Source organism: Scylla paramamosain, chromosome 41, assembly GCF_035594125.1.
Source record: "Scylla paramamosain isolate STU-SP2022 chromosome 41, ASM3559412v1, whole genome shotgun sequence".
Classification (NCBI taxonomy): Eukaryota; Metazoa; Arthropoda; class Malacostraca; order Decapoda; family Portunidae; genus Scylla; species Scylla paramamosain.
Window position 1 is genome coordinate 12,412,081 of NC_087191.1, and position 27,033 is coordinate 12,439,113.

Sequence of the window (27,033 nt, forward strand, 5' to 3'; positions counted from 1 at the left end):
CACCTTCCAACAGTTTTATTAATCTTATATACACGCACGTTTCTCCACGTCAAACAAATTCCACCTCAAATACATAACATGAATTATACTAAAACATCTCAGCTACTGTAGTGAGGGGTGGATGAGCCATAGGATGTGGAAGGATGTTGCGCATGGAGAGAGAAGGACAGGTGCGAGGACCCCCTGTACAGAGTATCGAAGGATGGGCCCCTGTACACCGCCCTGTAGATGGTGGTGGGGACGGGCAGCAGCTTGGCTCCCTTGTAATCCTCCTGGTATGCCCCCAGGCCAGTGTGGGCGACCAGCAGGGTCAGTGGGTCGCCTGCCAGGAATGGGGTGGACCACGGGCACAGTGTCGAGGCAGTCTTCATCTGGGGGAGGAATGGAGTTTTTTGCATTTAATATTGAAGGACTCTAGTCAATTTTCAGTTTTTTCTCTTTTAGACGAAGATTTAAGCTACACACTTATTGTTCACAAGAATGACAAGTCAGTGGTTCATGAATGTAAATGAAGACGTGTACAAAATCGACACAGCGAGACACAATGGGAGAAAATGGTGTGGTGGGCGTGTTGCTCACCTCCCTCACAAAGACAAACTTGCTGCCACGCATGTAGTAGTGGTAGAGGCTGTGTCTGGTCTGCACCATCAGCACCACCTCACCGGTGTGCAGGTGCAGCAGACTGCTGTGCACTGCCTCGGGCACCTCCAGGCGCTGCACGGGGAGACAAAGGATTTCACTTGCAAGGACACCTTCCCAGCTTAAGTCATACCATGTATTGAAAATCTTATATAACCACTCTCTGGTTGGAAGGGTCCATATACAGACAATGCTACAACTCCTGATATCACTTAAATGAAGAAATGGTACTGAACTAAAAGTGCCAGAACCTGACGACAGCCTTGCCTCTGACACGCCTCACCTGCAGGTTGTGGCCCATGTCAGTGGTGTTGGTGAGGTACACCTCCACAAAGGTGTCACAGAGAGGCGTGCGTTTGCCTGTCACTGCCACCAGGATGGCATCACCCAGCACGGTGGCCGCCACATGGGACGACACAGGCTCGTGTGCTTCACTCACCTGCCAACATCACAATATTGGGGTACAACCTCCACACTTGCAATTCCTATTCCTTCATTTCTCTGCATTCACTCCATTCCTACTTAATACGGAAACACTAACTAGTACGAATTTGCAAGAAATTTGTTAACCATCATAAAATAGACACTGGGAAGCAATTTGAGATTACACAGTACCTGGTGCACGAGGATTGCTACACAAGGATTATTACTGGTTAATAATTAGACCCTACACAAGTCATTTCCTGTAATTTTACATTCCAGCAGCAAAGCACTGCAATAACACGTCTGCCTCACCAGCACCATCCTGCTGAGGGAGTAGTCATACTTGTACAGCACCAGCACACCGGCCTCAGTCTGGCTCGGCTCCTGCCCCACCAGCAGGAACTCTCCACCCAGGAAGTTCACCCACACACCCTGAAGGAGACCTCAATAGAAATCCCACACCCTGAAGGAGTCACTTCAAGAGAAATCCCAAGACAATTATTCCCAGTTCAAATTACACCCAGGATTCTGGCCAGCACCTCTGTCTCACCTTGGTGGCACGGGTGGTGTCCAGGTGGAAGAGCAGGTGGAAGCCAGTGGAGGCCTTGCCGCACAGAATGGTGGTTGCCGCACGGTAGTTGAGCACAGCCAGGCACACCCGGCCGTCCTGCAGCTGGAAGCTCTGAGGCACAAGGAAACATTCATGTTTGGAGATGGTAATTCAAGGCTTCAAAGTAAAGGAGGTTTTACAAATACCAAACGAGACTCTTCTCATTCTTCAAGACCTCAAAATGAATGAATGAGGCCTTGTACCTGTGAATATCAAACCAGATTTTCCTCAGTGACAAGGAAACCAGATACTGGGGGTGACAAGGACACCAAATAGTGGGTAGTGTTCAGTTGACTTCCTCCAGACTTCATGAATTACATCACACTGAACACTACTAGAATAGTACTCCATCTGTACTAGTTACTGCATCTAGACACTATCATAGGTTACGTAACAAACATTTTAGACAGCAGTTCAAGCTACGTAAACACTTGGTATCTAAAACAACTTCCACAAATCCTTCCCTCTTAACAACACAAACAGCAGCACAGATTCTCACCACCAAGTCCCTGCACTCCCTCGTCTCAAATGCTGCCAGCACTCCACCATTGGCCTCCATGGAGTAGATGTGTCCATAGCCAGTGCCTGTGCCACCCTGAAGTTGGATCTGTTGGGAAGAGGCACAGTACATGAATACTCTAAGCAATTCAAATTATTTTCAATGCCAGAATTAAAAAGGGAAAAAAGGAGGGATTAACAGTGCCAGGACAGGACAAGTGCACCACACACATCCCGTCCTTGACTGTTCAAGGCAACAAACTTACAACTCGGAAGTTTGGCAGCTGGTGTGTGCCTGCAGGTGTGGCGTCCATGGCCAGCCTCCCACAGGTGGCCAGCAAGCCGCTGCCCAGGCCTGCCACAGCGATGGGCTCCAGCACCTTCACTGGCGGGTCTGAAAAAAAAAAAAAAAAAAAAGTTTCAGGTGACTTTAGATAAAAAGTAGAGCATTAAAAACCATGGCTAAAGATAACTAATCTCAACAGTAACAGATGTGAAGGGAGTCCAGACACTTCTCAAGAGGAAAAGCCAGGAATGCAGCCTAACACTGGTAGTATCTGCTGGCTGATCAGCTTTGGAAACTTAAGAACAAAGCTTATGTAACTGGGCACACAAAGCTTATACATAAATGGGAAAACAAACTCGAACGTAACTGGGAAAACAAAGATTCACGTGCAATTCAGTCAAGTTTTAACCAAACCCTCGCCTACTAAGTACAGGCCAGCATGCATCCTAAACACTCACACAGGGCAGGGAAGGGCACATCCATCCTGTATGTGTACACAGCATCATTGGTCATGTCGATGCCCACCAGGGAGTCGTATACACCAAACTCTAGCCTCTCACTCCTCAGGCTGAAGAGAAAACACTGGATAAAACTCCTTTAATATCAATGCTACTTTCATTATATCTTCCATCTAACAGTTTTTTCCCAGTTCTCCACCCACTAACCCTTCCCAGTTCTCCACCCACGAAATGAATGACACCTGGCAGCCTCCTGTAAGTACTCACGTCACTACTACGAGCTTGGACAGTGTCTGGAAGGGCAGCTCCTCGTAATACCAGACCTCTGCTCCCTTCACTGAAAATATTGTACACAAAAACCCAATTACTGAGGCACATTTGCTAACCAGACTTGTAACCGAGAAGTAAAACCTATACTCCATGAAAACTCCATGAATACATTTGCGAATATACTATATTTCGTATTGCTTGGGCTGTCACACCTGTATTACGAATTGATGCTTAGCCACAGCAATGCACTATAATGAACGAGTGATAAATTAGCCACAAGTTATCATGGAAGTTTTCATAGACATACCCTGTGAAGTCACTCATGGAAATCTTACAGCACCTCATGACCTCACAGCATCTCATGACCTCCACATTCAAAGTTAATCTAACTGGCTTTCACTGTCCCATCATTACGTTAACCAGCGCAAATTTCACCTCCCTTCCACAGATAGACAAAAAAACCTCACCATCACTGTCCCATCATTACATTAACCAGCTCAAATTTCACCTCCCTCCATAGATAGACAAAAAACCTCATCACCTTTGGCTTTCACCATCTCATCATTACATTAACAAACTTAAATTTCATCAAACTCCCATAAATGAACAAAAAAAAAAGCCTCACCATCTTTCATCATCTATCTCACCACCACATTATTCTCAACTTATTCCACAACTTCCATAAACACAAGTAAAACCTCAAGGTGTAGTAACCAGCATCACAACACACACCTGCCATGACCTCCCTGGTGCTGCGGGCGGCGTGCAGCACGGCCCCCAGGTGGTCGCCCAGGTTGATGAGGTAGTCTGCGTTCACAAGGTCGGCAAGTTCCCTCACGTGCACGCCATTGATGAGCTGACTCTCCAAGACCAAGGTGGTGAAACGACACATGCCTTGGAAGGTCACCGTGTTCTGGATGGTGACCCGCCTGTCCACCCGCACCTGAGAACACAAGAGGAAGTAGCAAAACTGACCTGGTATATCTGTGGTGAACATGAATAGTGAACTAGAGCCACAACTTAAAAATGAAGGCAAGAATTGTAGTGAAAGTGAACAGGCAGATCTAATATGAAAATGTGGGGCTATGTATACACAATTAGAACTCCATTACAAAGCTGTACAACACAATTTTCACACCCAATGGAACCCAACTAAAGGCTCGACACTCACGGTCCTGTTGTGCAGCCGGTCCAGGTCCACACCATTGAACCGGTTGTCCAGCACCACCAGGAGGGGCGCCACCACTGCTGGCAGCCGGGCATCTCCAGCAGTCACCTCCAGTGTGCCCGTCATCACCTGCTCCCCAGTCCGCAGCAGCACCGTGTCCCGCCGCAGCACCACGCCATCCACCCTGCCCTCCACCCTGCACAGGAGAGGAACGTGGGAATATTCTTAGTTTAGTGGCGGGAAAGACATGCCGGGGTGATCAATTATGAAAACACTGCTGTAAAAAGTATCAATTTTACCCATCCAGGTCAGCAATAAACCCCATGTAAATTCAATACTGGGGCAACATTCATATTTAATAAGTATTTCACTCACTGGAAGTTTGAGCCGATGTAGGTGAGGCTCTGCAGTGTGGTGAGGCCCGGCACCACTATCACCTGCCCCTGGCCCGTCTTCCTTGCCGCCAGCCTGCTCAGCTCCGACACGTCCACACCCTGGTGGGGATAAGAGGCAGTCACTCGTCAACTCTCTGCCACTCAAACAATGTGGATGTGGTACTCAAATGTACTGAGCCAAGTGCTGGAGAATATTTGCATTTTTATTAAAGTACAATTTCTTTTCATTCTACACTCAATTGCTTCTCTTTATCAGTTCATTTTACCTCAAATTAACAGCCACTGTTCTAATCCAGGCATGAAACTTTGGCACTACAATGACAGGCAAAGACACATGAATCACCACACTCATACAGTACGATATCTTGAGTGCCGCCTTCCACCCAGCACTGCACAACTCACCTGTATCGTGCCGCCCTCCACCATGGACAGGTTGCCCAGCACGGTGAGGTGGGCGAAGGTCTTCCTGCCACTGATCACTGCCTGCCGTCCGTGCACCACGAAGTCGGTGTTCACCCGCAGGCCGTTGATGGTTCCCTCCAGGGCCACGTCTGTTGGAAGAATGAAGGTTTTGACATCTGGTAGACAAATTTCCACTTTTATACAACAGCAGATGCCAACCTTATGCCTTGCAACTAAGCCCTAGTTCTATATGATTGCAAGCATTTCCACAATATCTTAAACAACAAAATCTACAACTTCTGCATAATATCACATCATTCATACAAGGCAAAGGCATTTAATCAAGCCAAATTCACTTAATCTTTCATATTGTGTAAAGACTTCATATTTCATGCATACTTTCCCCATTCAAGAACCACAAGACCACCAAAAATTGTACCACTGGAGCCACCAACCCAGACACTCACAGCAAGCCACACTACACACTCACGCTGTGCCTCCACACTGGTGAAGTTTAGCACGCCACTGATGACCTGGTCGCCATCCACCAACAGGATGTTGAGCAGGTCGGCCACACGCAGGTCGTCGTTGGGGTTGGAGAGAGCTGGGGTGGAGAGGTGGTCCACAGTCAGGGAATGCACGGTGAGCTGCCCAGCCACTGTCTGCGCCTCACATGTCCTCTTCAGCAGCTGCTTCCACACCTCCTCCAGGCTCTGCCCATTGGTCTTGCCCTGTGTGCGAGAGGTGCCAGTCATGCAAGGCTCACTACCTCTCATTCATAGTAGCATCACCTGTACAATGCTAGCCTGCTTACAAGAGGCACCACCAGTCATACAAGTCACCTATTAATACCTGAAGCATCATCATCTATACAATACTCAAATTCAAGAAAATGTTTCATCTATAGAAGTCCAAAAATTCTTGCTTTTTACAACTTCATAAAACAACTTCATAAAACAAACTTTCTAGGTAACTGAACTACACTTATCCCTTGGTACAGGCAATTCACTTAAGCAAACCTAAAACAAAGACCTTCCGAGTTCATTCAATGCATCAAAGACCTTCAGAGTTCATTCAATGCATCACATGTCAAGTTCCCTTTAGCCTTGATGTCACAGTCCACCAATACTCACTCCCACATCCACATTGAAGCTGCTCCGGGCCTCCACATAGACGAGGTATGCCACAGCGGAAATCTTGGTGGGGACATGAGCCAGCCAGAAGGTGGTGCCCAGCGTGGCCACCGCCTCTCCATTGAACGAGTCCGTCACTCTCACCTGCTGCTCAAACCTTGCATCTCCTGAAGGAAAATGAAGCTACAACTGACAGAAAATGAAGCCACAACTGAAGGCAAGTGAAGCTCTAAGTCAAACTATCAATCTTACTAAAGCATAGCACAACACCTGAACTACAACACGCTCCACAATGCCACCACAGTCACCACAGTCCACCCACCCTGGATAATCCACCGCCTGATGCGTCTGGAGGCGGCTGGTACACTCAGTACGGCAGCACACAGCTCCTCAATGTCAATGGACAAGGGACTCTGGTCATTGGGGCCGGACGTGACGACGGCGTGTTGTTCGATGGAGAACTCTTCCCTGTAGTGAACCCTGCCCTGGAATACCTTCCTGCCTGTGATCTGTGGGGTGAGGAGAGGCTGTGAGGGAAGGGGGAGGCTGTGTGGATGATTAATGAGGGAGGGAGGGAAGCTGTGTGGAGGAGGCTGTGTGGATGACTTATGAGAGAGGGATGCTGTGAGGAGGCTGTGAGAGAAGGGGGAAGCTGTGAGGGAAAGGGAAGGCTGTGTGGATGATCTCTGAAGGAGGAATGCTGTGCGGATGACTTGTAAGGGAAGCTATGAGGAGGTGGCTGTGGCAATCTGTACCTCACCCCTGCCACACAGCACCTGTCACTCACCGTCACAGTGGCGGCTGTGGTCGTCACCGCTTCCTGGCTCAGCTTGATGCCCTGCACTGTGCCGTTCACCACAACCTCCCCGTTGGACAGCAGCTGGCCTGGGATTGAACAGTCACTTCATAAAATGGATACAAATAAATACAAGAAGGATCTGCACTTGAAAAATTTAGGTGCACATGAACAAATTTATGAATAATTTTAGGGATGAATAATTTTGGGGAAGTACAGACATAACCATTTTGCTAACCTACTATATACTTCTCTGTTATATACTATCGACATGGCCCAAGTGTTCCTTTCCTACTATTCCTCCTTTCTGGCCTGGCACAACCCCACTAATCCTCCTTCCTGACCCAACGAGACCACCATTCCTTCCTTCTGGCCTGACATGACCCAACATGCTTCCTCTCACATTAATTCTCCCTGTAAAACTGGTCTCCTAACTCCCTACTAGGTTAATTTATCTATCAGTCTCAGTCATCATCTCCAGCTTCACATCTTCCCATCCCTTTCCTCCTCTTATCTTCACCTATCCTCTCTCACAGCCCCATCACCACCACACCCACCAAAGGCCACCCTGTGCAGCACGGTCGCCTCGTCAATCTTGGCCGTGTTCTTCACCAGCCGCTCAAAGTCCACGCCCTGAAGAGTCCTGCCGCTGAAGGTGAAGTCCAGGGCGTCCATGCTCTTGATGATGTTCTGGCCTGTAAGCACCTGGTCCCCGGTCCTCAGCAGCCAGGCAGAGTTGTACTCGTCAGCAGATACCCCATCAAATGTTGCTGTTGTGTAGGGGGGAAGGGTCATTGCAGTGGTTATAGATTAGGAAAGGCTTTGTAGGGTCATTTATCAGCAAGTCATAGAAAGAATGTATTTGTAGCATCATTCATCAGCAAGTCATAGAAAACGTAAACTAAATCTACCACATCTTTTCTCTACTGTTCGTATGACTGGGATTAGGCTTTCCCCTTGGTGAACTTATTTTCTCCATTTTGTCACCTGTAGCCAGTGCCCCATTTACATCACAAAATAACCCCTCTTACACACAAGACAAGAAAATTGAGAAGGCCAAGGGATCTACTGAAAGCACCAATATCATTTCAGTCACCTTACACTGCATCCAATTTGGGAAGTTCTTCCACTCTACAACCTCAGCAGGCCCTCCACATGTACAGAAAGAGTGGATATACTGGTCAGAAGGCTCAACACAGGACTCCCATGTACAGGGAAGGGTGAAGAAGGGTTAGAGGGGTGAACATAACCTCAGTAGGCCTCTCACATGTACAGGAAAGGGTGAAGGGTTAGAGGAGGTGAACATACAGGGTCAGAAGGCTCAACACAGGACCTTCACATGAAAATGGAAGGGCGAGAAAGGCTAGAGAGGTGAACATACAGGGTCAGAAGGGTCATCAAAGGAAGGCTCATGCGTAATGCCAGCCAGCACATACCAAAGGTGAGGTCCTGGATGTTGACTTGGCCAGTGAAGCGCAGGGAGCCGGCCAGACGTTCTGAGGCAGAGTCCCGGTACACCACGCTCCTCTCAAAGGCTCCCAAACGCGTGCCTGTGACGGATGATGCCACCACCAGACCGAGAGAGCCGCCCACTATCTGCTGCATGCCTTGTGCTGTCCAGGGAGGGTTTAGTAGTGTTAAGGGAGATGGTTATTTGTAGATTAGAATAGTGCCTAACAACTACTAACTTCAGAACTAACACCAACTTCAATTCAAACTTCCAAACCCACTAACAAACCCACTAACAACACCCCAAACTTCTGAATGTACGAACACCTTCAATTCAAACTTCAGAACACGATACATTCTTTAGTGACAGTACCCAACACATGTAACACTAGAGGTAATTTCTAAATTTGCATTACAACCACCACTCAAAAGCCAAACAAACTACCGACAAGTTCTTCAGCATTTCTCCTTTATTCACGAAAAAATATTCCAACCATTACTATAATATTAATGGTCAAAAATCTCTAGTACTGGTCACTTCAGCCTTATCACCTACACTTCAGTTGTCACTTCAGCCTTATCACCTACACTTCAGCCTTACCACCTACAAGTCCCCACAAGCCAAGGTCTCACCATTCTTCCTGAGAGAGTTGCCAAAGAAGAGGTCCTCCAGCAGCACCCCATCCACCTGTCCACCCTGCACCACCTCCACATGCCCTGCCGCCATTGCCTCCACCTGCACCGCTGGGATGGTCTTTAGGCCTGGGAGGGTAGGAGGGGGATTAGGGTGACAAAGCCTGCAATAGGTGGTCCTTCAAAGGCCACCAAATTTATGCTCAATGCAAAGTATGTAAAAACATTAAAATGCAGCGTCCATATAGAATAACATCCAAAGAACATCCAAATTACCTCAAGATTTTAATGTTAATACAAAAAACAGTAACCGACTGATCAAAAATAATTCCCTTTAAAGTTACATTCCCTGGAGCAATCCAAAAAATAGCTTCCATTCTCCTGACCAATCAAAAAACAACTTCATTCCCCTCACCAATCCAAACATAACATTAAGGCCCTTCCATTCCCTGAGCCACACTCCCACCTCACACCGCCGCCTCACCAGTGATCACAGCGTCAGTGTCCCGCATCACAATGTCCTGCAGGTCCAGGCCACCCACCACAACAGAGCCACCGTGCCGCACCTCCAGACCGCCGCGGAAGGAGGGGCTGTGCAGGGTGACATCCTGCAAGCCGGTCACCGTGCTGGAGCCGAGCAGTGCTAAGACGCGGTGCAGCTCCTGCAGGTTGATGCCATTCACTGTGGTGGCGACCTGCACATGGCCCTCAGCAATCTGTGGGAGAGGTCACAGCTAACCACCACCACCACCACCACCACCACCTTGCCACTACATGCACACACACACTAGGAACAAACTTTGTGGGAAATGATTACCAGGACTTCCAGGTGAAACACAGAAGTATATACATTCAATTACAGCAATAAAGTACCATAATATATATCGTAGTATACCCAATGGTTAGATTACCGACTCATAGCAATCATTACCCTAAAATTTCCCTTCAGGACTTCAATATAGTAATGATTTTGGAATGATTTCGGGACTCCAGTATTGTTATGCACACATCACGATATTCTGCCACTATGAGGGACCTATGCCACCAGTACCAAGCCACACAGACCACTATGCCACCACTCACCAGGTCCGAGGCGAAGATGACGCGGCCAAAGGTGTGGGTGCCAGCCAGCAGGGCGTACAGGTCCACACGTTTGCCGTTCAGGTGGTTGGTCACACGAGTGTCGCCCACAATCTGGAAGGCAGAGTGCTTTTAAATAGACAAGATGCAGTAATGGTTTTTGTCACACTTGCAGTAATGGTTTTTGTCACACTTACTTCCTTGAAAAATGCATTAATGTTTTTTGTCACAGCAGTTTTTCAAGGTTTCACAATACTCACCTTCACGGGGCCTTCAAATATAAAGGTGGTGGGGATGGAGGTGGTGTGTAGTGGCAGGCCATACAGGAACATGTGAGTGACATTGGCACCGCCCAGCACTGCATCCGCCACGTGCACCTGCCCCTCAAACCTTACCTCACCAATGATGGTCCTTCCACCTGACAAAGACCAGGAATCAAACACACCATTAGAAAACACGTCATTCACACCCTCAGTTCCTCTCAAGTCTGGCATCTTCCTTCCAATTCCTCTTACTAGTCTGGCCTCACTTTGAATTTCTTCCCTTACTAGTTTGGCACCTCTCAATTTCTTCCACTTCCCCATACTAGTCTGGCCTCTCACTCTCAATTTCTCCCACTAGTCCACCTCTCAGCACCCTCCTGCACATCCTCCCACACATACTCTGCAGGGCAATGACCAGGTCCTCAGTCATGGTGTTCTCCAGGTCCTGCAGTCTGTAGCCAGAGACAGTGAGGCTGACAGACGAGTGTCCCAGCAGCACCATCTCTGTGAACACCTTCCTGCCGGACACCTGCTGGTTGCCGTGCACCAACACCACGTCCAGCTCACCATTCAACACCTGTGCAGAGAGGAAGCAGATTTTGTTCTTTTATTGCTGTGGAATTATTGAATCTAAATTGCAAATAAATTTAAGTGATGTCAAATAAAATCAAAACCTAATTAGGAAATACATAGTTCCTACATAGACCTACACACTTACCCTGACATCCCCCAGCCTGCCCAGCACCTGCACACTGTTGGCCTGCAGGGAGTGGAAGGTGACAGGCCGCGTGACAGTCTCGTTGCTGCCCCTCAGGTACACGTCCCTTGGTATGGAGAGGCCATTGAGTGTACCCACCACCCTCAGGCCTCCCTCTGCAGACAGTCCTCCTAGGGTGTGCACACCTGGAGCAGAGAGAGTTGACTTAACAGTTTTTTTTTTAGGTCAGTGAAATGCCATTGAAATAGCAGCAGGTTTGAAGTAGGGAGAAAAACTTCAAAGGAGACTTTTTAGGTCAGAGAAATGCCATTGAAATAGGAGCAGGTTTGAAGTAGGGAGAAATAATTCAAAGGAGACTAAGTGACACTGAAGAACTAGTAAAGAAAGACAATATGAAAGACCTCAAGAACTAAATTCTAGACAATTAGAAAGAACATTTAATTTCACATTACTAACATCATAACAGACTAGATTCAAACAATTTCAAACAGTTTAAAGAAACAACAACAGCCTGCATTGACTTGAAAGCAGACAGAACTCGGTCAGTCCATGACGAAGATATGGAGACACACCTACACAATGACCAAATAATCTTTAACACACATTACATCCAGTACAGTAATAACACCTGTACTAACACGATTTGTAGGAGTGTGCTGCGTACCTGTGACAACCTGGGTGCTCTGTGTGGAGTGTAGCAGTGCGCGCCTTGCAATATCCCGGGGGTCCAGAGGCTGTACTGACCTGGACGTCTGAATGGAGCTGGCCAGCACGTCACCACGGACAACAACATGACCTGTGAACAGAAGTAGGTTTGTCCAAGTCATTTGAATAATCACCAAAGAGCTCTGGATCAGTCTAGCCAGGTTTAATGAGAATCCTAATCAATCTATCCATGTTAAAATAAAAACTCTAAGTAACTGGTAACTTCATAAACCAAACCAACATCCATTACCCATACTCCATATCTTACCCTCACCTGCCGCCCTCCACCCACCTGTGATGGCAGTGTCCGTGTTGTTGAGGACGAGCTGCTGCAGGAAGGTGGCGAGGTCCTGGCCGTTAAGGTGCTGCAGGCGGACAGTGCGTGCATTCACCGCCTGCATGGTGTACTCCGCGGTGATAGTCTGCTCCTTGTTGGTAAGCAGCAGGCTGTGCTCGTCGATGCGCAGGTCGTTGACTGCGAGGGATTAAGGAGAGAAGTGATAAGTGTTTTGTGCAGTTAATCCAGTGAATGAGGTTTTGTACAGTTTCCAAAGTGAATTCAGTATAGTTTAGTGAATGAAATAAGGAACCAAGTGAATGATTCAAGACTTTTGTACAGTTTCCCCAGTGATTGAAATAAGGAAGCAAGTGAATGATTTAAGAGTTTTGTACAATTTCCCCAGCGATTTCAGTAGTTTAGTGCATGAATGAGGAAGCAAGCGAATAATTTGAGTTCTGTACAATTTAGCCAGTGATTTCAGTAGTTTAGTGAATGAGGAACCAAGTGATTTCAGATTAGTTGCATTTACACAACACTAGAACAGGAGACCTAAAGACAGTTTAATATTTATGAAGCAATAACAATAGTAGTTTATAGAGCAGAGGATTTAAATAATGTCTACAATATAAATGCTAATATTTATATTGTAGATTATTAAATTAAGTGTCTAGTGCAACATTAACTTAAGACTTTTCTATACGCAACAAATCTATAATGATCAAACTGCAAGAATTTATATCGTACACAATTTAATTTAACGATTAACTTCCGGACTCTTCTATACCCAAGCTATAAATTATCAAAGAGCAACAAGTATAAGTGCCAGAGACTCACTCGTGCCAGACACCACCAAACTGTTGACCTTAACCAGGCCAAAGTCCTTGTGGCCTGAGATGGAGTGGTTGCCAGACAGGGTCACCAGGTCCTGCATGTTGGTGCGGGCGAGGTCAGGGCCGCTGAGGAAGGTCACGGTGGCAGACACGTCAGCGCCAAGGTCAACGTGCTCCAGGGTGAGGCTCTGCAGCTGTAGGTCTCGGTTCAGCCACAGCAACCCATCCAGCGACACCGTCTGCCCATTGATCTGAACACCAAGAGAAGAGTCAAGATATTAAAATACAAGTCAGTTTGATGCAAGTACAGAGAGACGAGCAAGGAGGCACAGAGTGACAGAGGAGAGGCAGAGGGTGAAAGGTCCAGTTTGTTGCAAGGAGGTACAAAGTGACAAGCAAAGATGAGAGGTAGAGGATGACAAGCAAGATGTCCAGTTTGATGCAAGGAGGTAGAGGGTGACTGGCAAAGAGGAGAGGTAGAGGATGAACAAGGACAGTCTGATGCAAGGAGGTAGAGAGGGGCAAGCAAGGAGGTACAGAGTGACAAGCAAAGAGGAGAGGTAGAGGGTATAAAGCATCGAGGCAAAAAGTGATAAGTGCAATAAATAATAATCTTTAACCAAAATGAAGAGAGACATTTTACTTCAAATTATACTCTGGTACCAGTAAGTGTTCCCAGCCTGCCCCACCTGAGTAGCACGCAAGTCGCTGATGACACAGGCACTGCCACTGACACTGCCAAGACCACCACGGCACTGGAACCTCACATCAGCAAAACGGAACCCACCTGGAGAGATGGGGACCACTGACCACTGCACCTCAACACAAATATACTTTAATTCATTGGCTAGAAGAGCTGTTCATTCATTGGCTAAAAGAGCTGTTCATTCATTGGTCATGAGAGCTGTTCAATTTTTTACTTTAGATGGCACTACTCACCCAGGTTGGGGCCATTCAGCTTGAGAGAGGCAGCCACCACAGCCCGAGCCCTGGCCACCCTAGCAAGCGCTGCCCGCACCTCGTCAATGTTGGCCACCAGCACGCTGAAGCTGTGGTCCACCTTGTAGCCATCCTCCCTCACCTGAATCTGAGGCAGAGAGAACAGATAAGAGATCCTTACCTTCCCATCTTTCATGGATGGAGATCCTTATGGTTTTACTGGTCACCAGGGTCAATATTCTTACTGCATTCAAGATAAGCATTTAACAGTTCAAAAATACAGAGGACTGCATTTAGGATTTAAATCTTAACAGTTAAAGGTACAAGTGCAAATAATAATGGCATTTACACAGGCCACAGTGATGTAGGAAGGAGGTATGTTGGAGCCATGAGTCAAGATGCAGGTTCAAATCTTATTTAAAAAGACAGCAGGTTCAAATCTTATTTAAAAAGACAGTGATACAGGTCAGGCATGCAACTCCCTGCAGGTCCACACACCCTACACTAACAACACTCACCATGCCAATCGTGGAGACAGCATTGCTCCGGGCCAGCAGGAGGTTCCCAGTGATTCTCAGAGGGCGGGGGAAGGTGAAGGGCTGGTCCCTCCTTGGTGCCCGCTGCATCCGTGCCAACACCCGCCGGGGATCCCTGCCCAGCCGGAATGTGCTGCACCGCCGCAGCTCTGCGGCCTCCTGCTGCAGGTGTTCACACATTGCACATTATAAAGAGTACTACCTATATTAAGATCAGTGCTCATCCTTCAAGTATATTAAGATCAGTGCTTATCCTTCAAGAATAGTTTCATTTAGAGCTTAGCAATCAAATTATGAAGAGATACCTTTCATGTAGTGATTAAGTGACAGATTAAGAACTATGCAGATTCTTAAATACAACCATAAATCAACAACCTTGAATATGAATGAAATCTAAGTGATCTACTCAACAACCATATCTACACTACAATGTTCTTTTAACATCCAAATATGCAATGCAAATGCAATACTCCTTACCTATACCTTATCACCTCAAGCCTTGAACACAACTAAGAGGCAAGACAGACACATTACCAGCCCTTCACATCAAGGCAACCAAACATACAAATCTAACACTGCAATGCTCCTTACCTAATGACCCATTGCCTTGAACATGCTCCTTACCTATCACCTTTAGCCTTGAACACAGAAAAGAATTCACAACAAGGCAACCAAACATCCTGCAATGCTCCTTTTCCAATCATCTCCAGCCTTGAACATGAACAAAAGACTAGATAGATGCATTACCAGCCCTCCACAGTGAGACAGCCACTCACCACACTGGGCCTGAAGTGCTGGAACCTCAAGTAGTACACGAGTGGTCTGGAGGAGTCGCGGTGAGTCAGGGTGAGGACAGCCTGGTTCACTCCTGGCAGGTACCCCATCCAAGCCCTCCTGATGCCCTGGGTAGTAGAAAAATCATGCAGAAAACTAAAATATCTACAATCTACCCAAATTTATGAGAATAGAGTATTCAATTGGGGGCTGGCATTTCAGTGGGCATTTTTTTTTTATTGGATTTTCGTTGCCCTTGGCCAGTGTCCCTCCTACATAAAAAAAAAAAATTCCTACACCCTCAGGAGATGCAAGCACTTGTACCCAAATTAATGAGAATATTTATAGTATTACCCAAATTAATGAGAATATATATAGTATTATTCTATTTTCTACATACTCAGTTCTACATACTCAGGAGACTCCGCACTCATACCCAAATTAATGAGAATAAATACAGTATTCCATTTTCTACACCTTCAGGAGATGTAAACACTCACCGCCTGCTTGATCTGGAAGGACATCTGTATGAACCTCCAGCCATTGTACTGATAGAAGACAACACCGTTCTGGCCACTCACCACCCCCAGAAGGAACTCTCCCTTGGGGCCCTGGTGGTGGTAGGCAGGGGGAAGAATTGTCAACAAAGAACTAATCTCACATAATTCAAACCCCTTCTAATCTCACATTATTCAAACGCCTCCCCCCACCTCACGTAAATTCAATCCCCCCCTTCACGTAAATTCATTCATGTAAATTCAAACCAAACTACTAGGCATTCATTTTCTCCCATGTTGTAGCCCAGCCTCAATTTCTCAACACCCTGCAGTCACCTGGTACACCACCCACTGTCTGGCCGCCACAGTCTGGATGCACTGGAACGGCATAAACTTGTTCCTGTAGAACTTGTAGATCATAGATTCCGTCTGGTAGTTTTTCATGCCAGCTGTGGAGATGAAGCCAGTCTTGCAATATTGACAAAAGAAAAGTAATGTTGACACAAGAAAAACATGAAACTAGTCTTGTATGCCGAGTTAAATGAGTTAAATGACCCTATCCAAGACCCTTCCCAAGCTGCCAATGCCACCCCACCTCATCCTTACCACAAACCCCCTCACACTTATCCTTTGATCTTGCATGTATCCCACATTCCCTTCCATTTATCTTGCTCCCATCATACACTATACCCATCCCATCACCACCTCTCTTCCATCCCAGGCTCAACACTCACCAGCATTTACAGAGAACTCATTGGCCACCACCAAGAAGTGCTCCTCCTTCTGGGCTCTCCTGAAGGAGAAGGCAGCAAAGCTGCGGGCAGCGCTAGTGCGGATGCGTTGGAACAGCCTGGTGCCCACACTTGGCTCGTACACGAAGATGTCGCTGTGCGTCTCTGTGTTCCCTGTGGTGTAGAAGAGCAAGGTAACACATTGGTGACAGTAGGTATTAAATGAAGCACTTCTTAAATCCAGATCTAATACTTTCCTTGCATCAGATTAATGCACCATCTCCCTTCAAATCTAATACATTATCTTCCTTCAAATTCAAGACTAAAGTGCAAATCATGACCAGTTATTCAGAGGCAAGACTATCAATACACCAGACAGTCACCAGGTACACACAGCCATCCCACCACCATATACAAGCAAACATCACCATTCTTCCCCATGTAATTCACCACAGATACCAGAAACACACAAACATGCCATTCTTCCCCACTGAACTCACAGGCCATCACCAGGCACCACACTCACCATCCCTGCCCATGTAGTTCGCCACGGCCAGGAAGTGTCTGGAGCCAACAACCAGCTTGGCAAACCCCCGGGCGTGTGCAGTGGTGAACGAGGCCTTCTCTAGTCGGTTGTAGCTGGTGAATAATTTGCCATCCACCACTGCACTCTGTCCAGGGGAAGAAGGGTAGAAGTAGAGCAAGAAACCTACTATCCACAAGACCACTAAAGATTGAACACTCAGCCTGGACAAGAATCCTGCCACTCAGACCACTAAGAAAGGAAGACATCCAGAATAAGAACTGCAAATCCTTGAAATTTTACAGGAATTGGGATAAAACTTCCACAAAAATACATACAAGAGCAAATTACATACAAGATCAACGTTTATAACCAGTAAATTTCAGCTGCGTACACACGAGGACTTTGCGTTCACCTGTACTGCTATTGCTATCACTCAGTATATGCATCTTCTCCTGGAATCATGAATATCAAGGCTGAAAACTTTTCCTACATGTAAAACCTATGTACTAAAATACCTATATGTAAAACCTATGTACTAAATTACCTAAACTCCCAGAGCCACCAAACAGTGAACACATTACAGAATTTAGAGTTAGTATTCTCACCCGATGTCTAAAGATGTGACTGGTTACCCTCGTCAGCCCGTCCACCTGCAGGCTGCCGTAGAGACTCCTCACCTCCAGGGTATTCAGGAAGGCTATCAGGGTGTGGTCTTCATAGCGCCTGAGAGAAGAACAGTGTTGGTTGAAAGCATCTATGAGGGCAATTACTAATACTACAACAGCATAGAACATACACCAATAGCACTGATATGGCCACAACACAACACCCATACATACATACACAACCACCACCAATACCCACCAAACCTGCAGGTCCCGCGCAGAGTGAGTGGGCAGAGGTCGGTGCATAGTCACTTCCAGCTTTCCATGCCATGTCATGCGGTACACACCACTGCCGTTCTGCACAATTGACACAGTTACAACTTACATGTTCAAGGGTATATGAAAATGCATCTCCTCTCATCCCATCCATGGAAAGTTTTACCATGATTTTTTGGTGTAGGGTTATGTAAAATCACCCTTAAACAGAATTCCCTTAAGAAAAAAGAAAGTGTACAATTGGTTTCTTTATAGTTAAAAAGTTAAGCATATAAATTAAAATGTTTATCCCAACTAAATCAACACTCAAAACTAATCAAAGCAGCATTTTATCATATCCTCAAACTAGACTCCAGTAAGTACACAACACCTAACCTTGGCAACTGAAGCAAACACCACTTCTGTAATCACTGCTTAGGGATACTCTCTCCCCCACTGGCCTTGGTTGTCCCTGTTTACTGATACAAAATGCTTCAGCCTCATCACAGACACACAGACAGAGACAGACTCTACCTTGGTTGCCTCGAAGTGTTGGTGCAGCCTCTCTGCACACACAAAGTCCACGAAATGAGTCGCCTTCAGCAGCAGCTCACACTTCACTGCACCCTTTGTCTCCACCACAGTGCTCAGGATCTGGTTGCCCTGGGGTGATTGAGGTCTCTTTAGAAATTGAAATTACAGGTATAAAAGATCTGAAAGTTTAAGCTATAGTAGAGTTGATAATCTCCCAGCAATGAATATCAAAGCACTTGTACTGCTCAATTTACTTCACACAGTCCATGCATAATATTCTTACAAATGTCTTACAGCCACACAGCTCCCTCAACTCCCAATCCCATCCAAAACTCCCTAGCTACTCTTACAACCACACCACTCCCTCACTCCATCCCTTACCCTGACAGCATAAACAGACCACAGCCACCACACACACACCCCTCACTCCTCACCCTGACAGCATATACGTAGAGGTGCCCATCTCGGCCAGACAGCAGCGCCCCATCAGCATCCGTGAATGTCTCGGTGACCATCCAGAAGATCATGCCACGGTGTTCAAAGAGCGTCATGGAGGCAGGCTGGGTGGGGGACTGGAAGCTCTTCAGGTGGTGCAGAACGTTCTCTTCCAGACCAATGAAACGGAACACTGACTTGCCAGAAGTGGTTGTACCTGTGTTGTGGCAAAGTAATTGGTTATGTTGTGAATTTCGTCTCTAATCTCGGTGTAATGTATAGTGTGCCAAGTTTTACAGGCTGTGAATTTCGTCTCTAATCTCGATGTAATGTATAGTGTGCCAAGTTTTACAGGCATGTATATGGGGAGCTGTTGCTTGGACATGTTGGGCAAGGGAAAGGTTATGTGGGGCAAGTGAAATCAAGTGTACCAGTTTTATTACATACAAACTGGTAATTTATTTTTTAAAGCAGTTTCATGTTAATTTTTCTTCATTTCAAAACAGTTTTATAGCAAGAACTTGTGGTCACCTGAAGATCTTGACCATTTTATAGCAATTAACTTAGCGATACCCCAATTTTATGACAAGGACATGAAGTGTAGCTCAACTCCCCACATCTGGAGTAATGATCTTCCTGCAAATACATCCTTTCCTAAAAAGAGAGCAATACTCGGACTATCTTTAGGTCATGAGAAAAACACTACACGTACCTCGCAGATCTAAACCTACTCCAAGACTCTCCTTAACTCTTGCAACTCTAAAGGTATATTTCCACTCAAAGATCACCAACAAAATCTTAAACCATAAATCTTTGACTCTAATACTACTAATGATGTACTACTAATATTAGCACTACCACCAAAGTACAACTGCATTAACTTCACATGAACAGAGTGGCCGGCCAGGCAGGGTGCTCACCAGGCTGTGGGGGGGCAGGTGTGACATAGGAAGGACTCCGCCGACGGTCGCGTTGCATGGTTATCATCTCATCCACTCCCTTTGTCACAGTCTTGCTGGCGTTGGTCAGGGCGTCCATCACCACCTGATCTGTATGGCAAGGTGGTTTTATTCTACAATTAGATATTCTTTACTTATTCTTTGTTTAATTCTATATTATTACTAGAAGCACACCCAAGAAGATCTACATTAATTCACTTCCATGCCTTTATTTTTGTTTGCTTTTTTTTTCCCCCCCGCTGTCTTGTTTTCTCATTTACTCTCAATATAACTAACCTCAGCACTTGCTATAAAACCATTATGGTGTACAACCTTCATTACAAACCCTTCTTTCACTCCTGTGTTCACTATTCATCCCACAATGTTACTAATCTCTTATTACTAAACTATAAAAACCTGCCATACACCAAACTTTCTCACTCCCTCTGTTGTTTTTTTTTTACTTCACCTTCCCTGACATGCCTTGCTAGCCTTGGCCACCCACCCGTGTACTCTGAGGAGCCGGATTCGGTGTCATAACCCGAGCGAATCTTCTTCCACAGTCCGTCAATCCATCTGGGCAAACGATGCAACCTTTCGCCTGTAGCTGGGACGGCCTCCACCTGCAGGGCGGAGCAAGTAAGGAGATCTAGCTTCTCATAGTACTACAACCTGGCAATGATACTACAACCTGACACTGAGGTCATGAAATATTAAACCCTATGTAAAAATATTTCCACAAAATGTATAATTATCCCTGTAAAAAGCAAACCTAATAATAATATTGACATTTTCCAAAACAGTCAATGCCAAGAAGAGTATAAATGTCCACTGCAATCCAGGTCCCAAAATAGAACCCTAAATATACAAGAGGGGTCTTCAGTTCTTATACCATTGCAGTCCCTAAATTCCCTGAAAGAGTACGAAATTCCCAAAAAATAACCTAAAGGAAGGCCAAGATAACCTAAGGGAAGGCCAAGAGTTACCAAAATTATACACAGAGTCCCAAGAGAATCATCCAAAAGGAATATCCAAATTTATGTGTCTTTGATCTTTGTGATACCAGATGCAAAAGACACCCCAAAAACTGAATATCTAAATGTACAAAAAGTCCCTAACTGGAATTATAAAAAAAAAAAAAAAAAAAAAAATTAGAGCAAAACTTATAAGAAACCTTGAAACGAAGATCAGTCACAAAATTCAGTTCCTAAATAAAATAACCTCCAAAATAACTCAAAAAAGCATCTTGAAACCTCAATATATTAGGCACTAGGACACAATCACCCTTACAACCTAAACACACACACACACACACACACACAAAGGGCACGCAATCACAAAACACCTTATTACTCACCAGGGTGAGGAACCCCAGAAGAAGCACCAACAGCAGGCTCAGTGAACGGCGCCGCCCTCCTGAAGGCGCCGGCATGGTGGTGGTGGTCTGGAAAGGGAGTTAGTAGTAGTACTGGAGATCATAAAATAAATAAATAAATAAAATAAAAAAATATAAAGGCCAATATTTCTGAAGCATTAAATGTACGAGTGCGTTGAAAAGTTTCCCCCCAGCGACTACTGTACGGGCGTTACAAGCGACTGCCTCAGTGAAATAGTACCTGTGCCAGCGTTAATCACTTACCAGAAGGAAAGTAGTGAGCATATTATGTGAAAATGCAGGTTATGTCCATATCCTGCGGAACTGTTCCTGCAGAAACTGAGAGTCTGTCTCAAACATTTAATAAATAGAATATAGGACAACTGATGATGTGCGTGTGTGTGTGTGTTTAAGCAAACTTAACCTAATCTCTTGAACTACAGGTGTGTGTGCGTAACAATAATAATAATAAACTATTTATTATTTAGGCAGTTAAACTGAAAATGTACGCGCGCACGCGTACATTTTCAACACACACACACACACACACACACACACACACACACACACACTGCATAAGCATATGTACAACGAAAGACAAGGCAACACACACACACACACACACACTGCATAAGCATATGTACAACGAAAGACAAGGCAACACACACACACACACACAAACACACACACTGCATAAGCATATGTACAAAGAAAGACAAGGCAACACACACACACACACACACACACACACACACACACAGCATAAGCATATGTACAACGAAAGACAAGGCAACACACACACACACACACACACAGCATAAGCATATGTACAACGAAAGACAAGGCAACACACACACACACACACACACACACACACACACACACACACACACACACACACACACAGCATAAGCATATGTACAAAGAAAGACAAGGCAACACACACACACACACTGCATAAGCATCTGTACAACGTAAGACAAGGCAACACACACACACACACACACACCATCACCATCTGTACAAGGCAACACACACACACACACTGCATTACCATCTGTACAAGGCAACACACACACACACTGCATCATCTGTACAAGGCAACACACACACACACACACACACACACACACACAGCATCACCATCTGTACAAGGCAACACACACACACACACACACACACCATAACAATCTGTACAACACACACACACACACATACATACATACACTGCATAACAATCTGTACAACGAAAGAAAGCAACACTGCATCAACATCTGTACAACGAAAAATAAGGCAACACACACACACACACACACACACACCCCCACACACACCCACACACACCTTGAAATACCTTGGGGGAAAAAAAAACTGAATATTTACTGTAAGGGAGTGGAAGGGAGTTAGGGAAGGTACCACTCTGAAAACATCACGGCTGGGGGGGGACTTGTGACGTCACGGCTGGGGGTTGATGACGTCACAGCGGCCATTATTTACGTACGTACGTATTTCATTTTAAAAATGACCCCTCTAAAAAACGCAGCTAGACAGGAATGCTTTATAAATTCAGACTTGGCACACATTTTAACTAAGACCAAAAATAACAACACATTTCAAAACGCAGTAGTATTAAAGATATTCAAAAAGAAGTATCTGGAAACTGTTTCAATTTTCACCCCATTCAAAATCGTTCAAATGTCCACCCATTCTGGCTTAAACATAACGGAAAACACTTTAAAAAATCTGAACTATTTTTTAAAACCATTTAAAGTGAGCTACTAGCCCAAATAAAAAAAAATACCGAAATAAAATTCAATATTATTGGAAGTTGAACACGAATAAAAACCAGTGTACGGTGCACGCATTTCACTGAGCGGGACGGCAACACAATTAAAAAAACACCAACTATTTTTTAAAACCAATAAGAACCTAGTACAGGCTGAAATAAAAAATTAAGTTTTGGGACCGTAAAAATATACGCCGAAAACGGCCCTCTTATTTACACAAAAACAACGCCAAAATCACCACTTTCCACGCAACACATGCGCTCAAATAACTTAAAAAACAACGAAATATTTTTACAAACCATAAAATCTTAGCTACAAGCCGAAATAAAATACTTAGGAAATAAGAAAAAAATACTGGAACCGGAGGGGGCTGGGGAGCCTTATCCAAGATGGCGGTGGGGGTGGCCAGTGGGGGGACGACCAACCCTTCTCACTCATTTAAACCCTCGCCAAACTTAAACTAAGTAATGGCAGGTATATCTAACGAGCGGATATTAAAGCTTGGTCATGTGGCTCCGCTTTGTGACAGTATTGGTTTAAAGCACTCACAGATAAGATAGATAATGGCTGGTAAATAGAGTCGACCCAGATTGTTTACATTTTCATTAAGTTAAATTTTACGGTTTTTAGCAACGAGACGAGGCTGACACAGGGATATATTGTGCTGGAGGTTAGGCGAGATGCGTTGAAATGAGTTAAAACCGTGGATTGTTCAGTTATTCATTAAAAAGTTACGTTAAGTTACCTAAATTTATTCTAACACTTCCTGACCTTACCTTCCCTGCGGTGGTGATGTACCTTCCTGCCTCCTCGTCACTATGGCTGGCTGTCTAGCACCTTCTCACAGCCAAACTTTTCTTTATTTTCCTTGTTTTCACCCACTGCTGCCTTCAAGTGTCCACTGCTAGAACCCACGCCTTCCTCATTACCAACTAAAGAAGGTTTAACTCATGGGTAAGCCTTGGCAGCCACTGTGTAGGCGTGGTTACACACACACACACACAAAAACACAAATTCTGTCAGGCTGGGAGTTGAAACAGACGCGTTCTAACACCACCCATAGACAGGACACACCGACTGGTTAACTGTCAGGCAGCCGGCACACGCACACATCCTCACCCTCAGGGACGCACACCATCCCCCCTCACATCACCTCAGTACTGACTGGCGCAAGTCCTCACCAGTGTTGCCAGATTGTTTTGGCCATATTATCGTAGTACACAGGTTGAAATTATTGTACTTCTGGTAAAATTGGAAAGTGGCAGTTTTGAATAATATTTGGAATAATTACACATGTACGATAATTTTACCAGATGTACAATAATTTCAACCTGTGTAGTACGATATGGCCAAAACAATCTGGCAACGCTGGTGATGCATTGTGGGAAAACAGTGCAGCCTCTCATCCTTGGTGGTCAGCATCCTCGGCTCACAAACGAGAAAACCGAGTTCCAGTCCTGGGAGTGGCAATCAAGAGACCCGAGCTATCTACATGTATCCCTTAGCAGCAAGTACGTACTCTATGGAAGCTGAGGGGCGCCAGCCATACCCAACATCCTTCACTACATACGAGCTGGCTCCTACCGGCCAGCAAACGACTGCTAGGCGAGCGTCAGCGGTCATCTGCTACATACATCGGTAAGTGAAGACCATTTTTTTACCTTGTTACTGGAGTCTATTCAGTACCTTTTACCTTCTAACGCTCAGAACTCTACCAGATGTAATACATTTTATCTTTTTAAATATACAAGAGAAAGGTTTAAAAATAGGATAGATTATAATTTCTACGCAGTTTAAAGACAGATGAGTGAACAAGTGAAGATGTCTCCGTGATCAGTAACGAAGGAAACGTGTACCAAATAGTCAAAAGATTAACCAACACTTGCGTAGGTCAGTTAGGGAGGAAGGGAGGTTTGGGGAAAGGAGGGAGGGAGACGAAGGCTAAGGGAGAAACGAGGAATACGGAAAAAAAAAAAACTTAAACGCTCAGACGGAGTATTTATTCGACTAATCGTTTCACTAACAACCTTATTTCACCAATCTCCCCTAACTACGAAGTAACAAACGTAACCAGACGGGATTCTTTTATAAACCACTCGCATTTCACTAGCAATCTTATTTCACCAACCACCTTTAATTCCCAAGATCAAACGCAACCAGCACTCATTTCACCTGCACATTTAATCATACACATATTTAATCCACTGGCCACATTTAATCATACACATATTTAATCCACTGGCCACATTTAATCATACACATATTTAATCCACTGGCCCTTATCAAACGAGAAAATTTATGTATTTATTACCCTCCAGTTCCCGTTTGAAGCACTGTTAGTCTATACCAGTACGTGGATCACAAGTAACAAACCTATACTATGATTTTGTTACGGGGAGATTAAAGTGGCTTCTTAAGAGGGGGATGTTATTTTTTACCAGCACACGCCAAGCCGCCTAAACAAACACCAGCACACGCCACGCCGCCACACACCACGCAGCGCTCACCCATCATTCACACACTTAAATGCTTTCTCATCACTACGGTTCTCATCTGCAGCATGATTAGCCTAGCCACGTAATCTGTAACTTATACCACTACCACTTAAAATGCTCTTAACTTCCTTACGGGTCTTGAAAGAAGTGGGATTAGTCGCCTGTGTTAGGAGGGTGGGAGAACCTTCACCCTTTACAGTATCGTACTCATGGAACCGGATAACGCCTACAGTGGCTTTCATGGCTAGCGAGCAATCAAATTAATATGGGTAACTGAGGAAATGACTCGATAAGTAGCCGGCAACTCTTCATTCCTCACTATAACACTTTCATTGATTTTTTGCAGGGTAAACGTTAACTTCGACCAAATCCACTAAATAAATACAGACACTTACGTACCTGAATCCAAAACAGTATGCGGATTTCACATTTCATGCATTTATTTCCTTCATTACTTCACTCACCGGTAAAACAATGCAGCCAAATTATACAACAAATTATACAACTTCATTCCACTCCCCTTGAGAGACACCAGTCCATCACACATAGCCTAAACAAACCCCAGCACACGCCACGCCGCCACACACCACGCAGCTCTCATCTATCACTCAAACCAGCACACGCCACGCCGCCACACACCACACCGCGCTCATCCGTCAGTCATCACAAACACCAACACACGCCACGCCGCCACACCAGCACACGCCACGCATAGCCAGGACACATATCACTCCCCACAGGCCCTCCACACACCACTTCTCCCGTCACACAGCGTCACAAGCCACAACACAGGCTATTTGATATATTTAACCTTAAATAAAGTCACACCCACCTGCACCATGACAACGGCAGCATCCCAGACTGACCGTTACCGACACATCGTACACACCAGCAACCTTACTTAACTGTTGCCATCACACCACCCGCTGAATACCCATCAAATTCATCACCGGGCATACACCATCACCCATCACACGGCATCCCATCACATCCCAGCACACTCCCACACCTTCACACACTCGCAGATATTCAAAACAGCCTTACCTTGAGGACCAGACAAGCCACACACGATCACCAGCCACACCATCACCAAACACACATACTTTCACAGCCCCACGTACAACACACATCAAATCTTCATCGCATACCACGCCTCCACAGCTAAGATCACTCGTATGCATTCAAACCACTTACCTAGAGCACGGAACAGGCTACACGTCCCCTCTCCTGCCAGTTGTAGAGGCTGAAGGACCACTGCACACTCTCCTGGCGGTGGTGGCGAGGTAAACTAGGCTGTGACTCTCTCAGTGAACCGCAAAGTGAAACACGAAGCAGTAAAGGAGACGAAATGAAACTAGGACACGTGTTTGAATAATGTGTTTGGTTTATTTTATTTATTTTTTAATGAATGTGCCAATGAAACACGAATCAGTAAGGGAGACACGTATTTAAGCAGTGATGTGTTTTTAGTTTATTCTGTTTATCGTTAGTGAACTTCCCAATGAAACACGAACTAGTAAAGAGGACGCAGTGAAATTATGACACGTACCAAATATTTATGTCAACTTTA

At 45.3% G+C, this 27,033-nt stretch overlaps 1 protein-coding gene across 1 annotated transcript; it reads right to left on the reverse strand.

Moving 5' to 3' along the window:
• On the reverse strand, nucleotides 1–26,730 carry LOC135093049 (uncharacterized). The gene is made up of 44 exons (XM_063991922.1): nucleotides 26,658–26,730; nucleotides 21,164–21,250; nucleotides 20,312–20,429; nucleotides 19,789–19,917; nucleotides 18,868–19,085; nucleotides 18,434–18,562; nucleotides 17,904–18,001; nucleotides 17,645–17,762; nucleotides 17,040–17,184; nucleotides 16,517–16,687; nucleotides 16,119–16,231; nucleotides 15,786–15,896; nucleotides 15,288–15,413; nucleotides 14,494–14,673; nucleotides 13,976–14,123; nucleotides 13,726–13,823; nucleotides 13,041–13,287; nucleotides 12,219–12,401; nucleotides 11,886–12,017; nucleotides 11,222–11,406; nucleotides 10,903–11,080; nucleotides 10,501–10,658; nucleotides 10,244–10,354; nucleotides 9,645–9,876; nucleotides 9,161–9,289; nucleotides 8,515–8,691; nucleotides 7,636–7,848; nucleotides 7,070–7,167; nucleotides 6,605–6,791; nucleotides 6,283–6,449; nucleotides 5,640–5,880; nucleotides 5,150–5,298; nucleotides 4,728–4,846; nucleotides 4,356–4,548; nucleotides 3,917–4,127; nucleotides 3,182–3,251; nucleotides 2,915–3,024; nucleotides 2,437–2,564; nucleotides 2,172–2,279; nucleotides 1,613–1,744; nucleotides 1,375–1,494; nucleotides 923–1,078; nucleotides 580–714; nucleotides 1–371 (listed from the first exon to the last, which is right to left on the reverse strand). The coding sequence occupies exons 2-44, from the start codon at nucleotides 21,236–21,238 to the stop codon at nucleotides 99–101; spliced, it is 6,519 nt and encodes a 2,172-aa protein (XP_063847992.1). The 5' UTR covers nucleotides 21,239–21,250; nucleotides 26,658–26,730; the 3' UTR covers nucleotides 1–98.
• Between the last annotated feature and the right edge of the window lie 303 nt (nucleotides 26,731–27,033).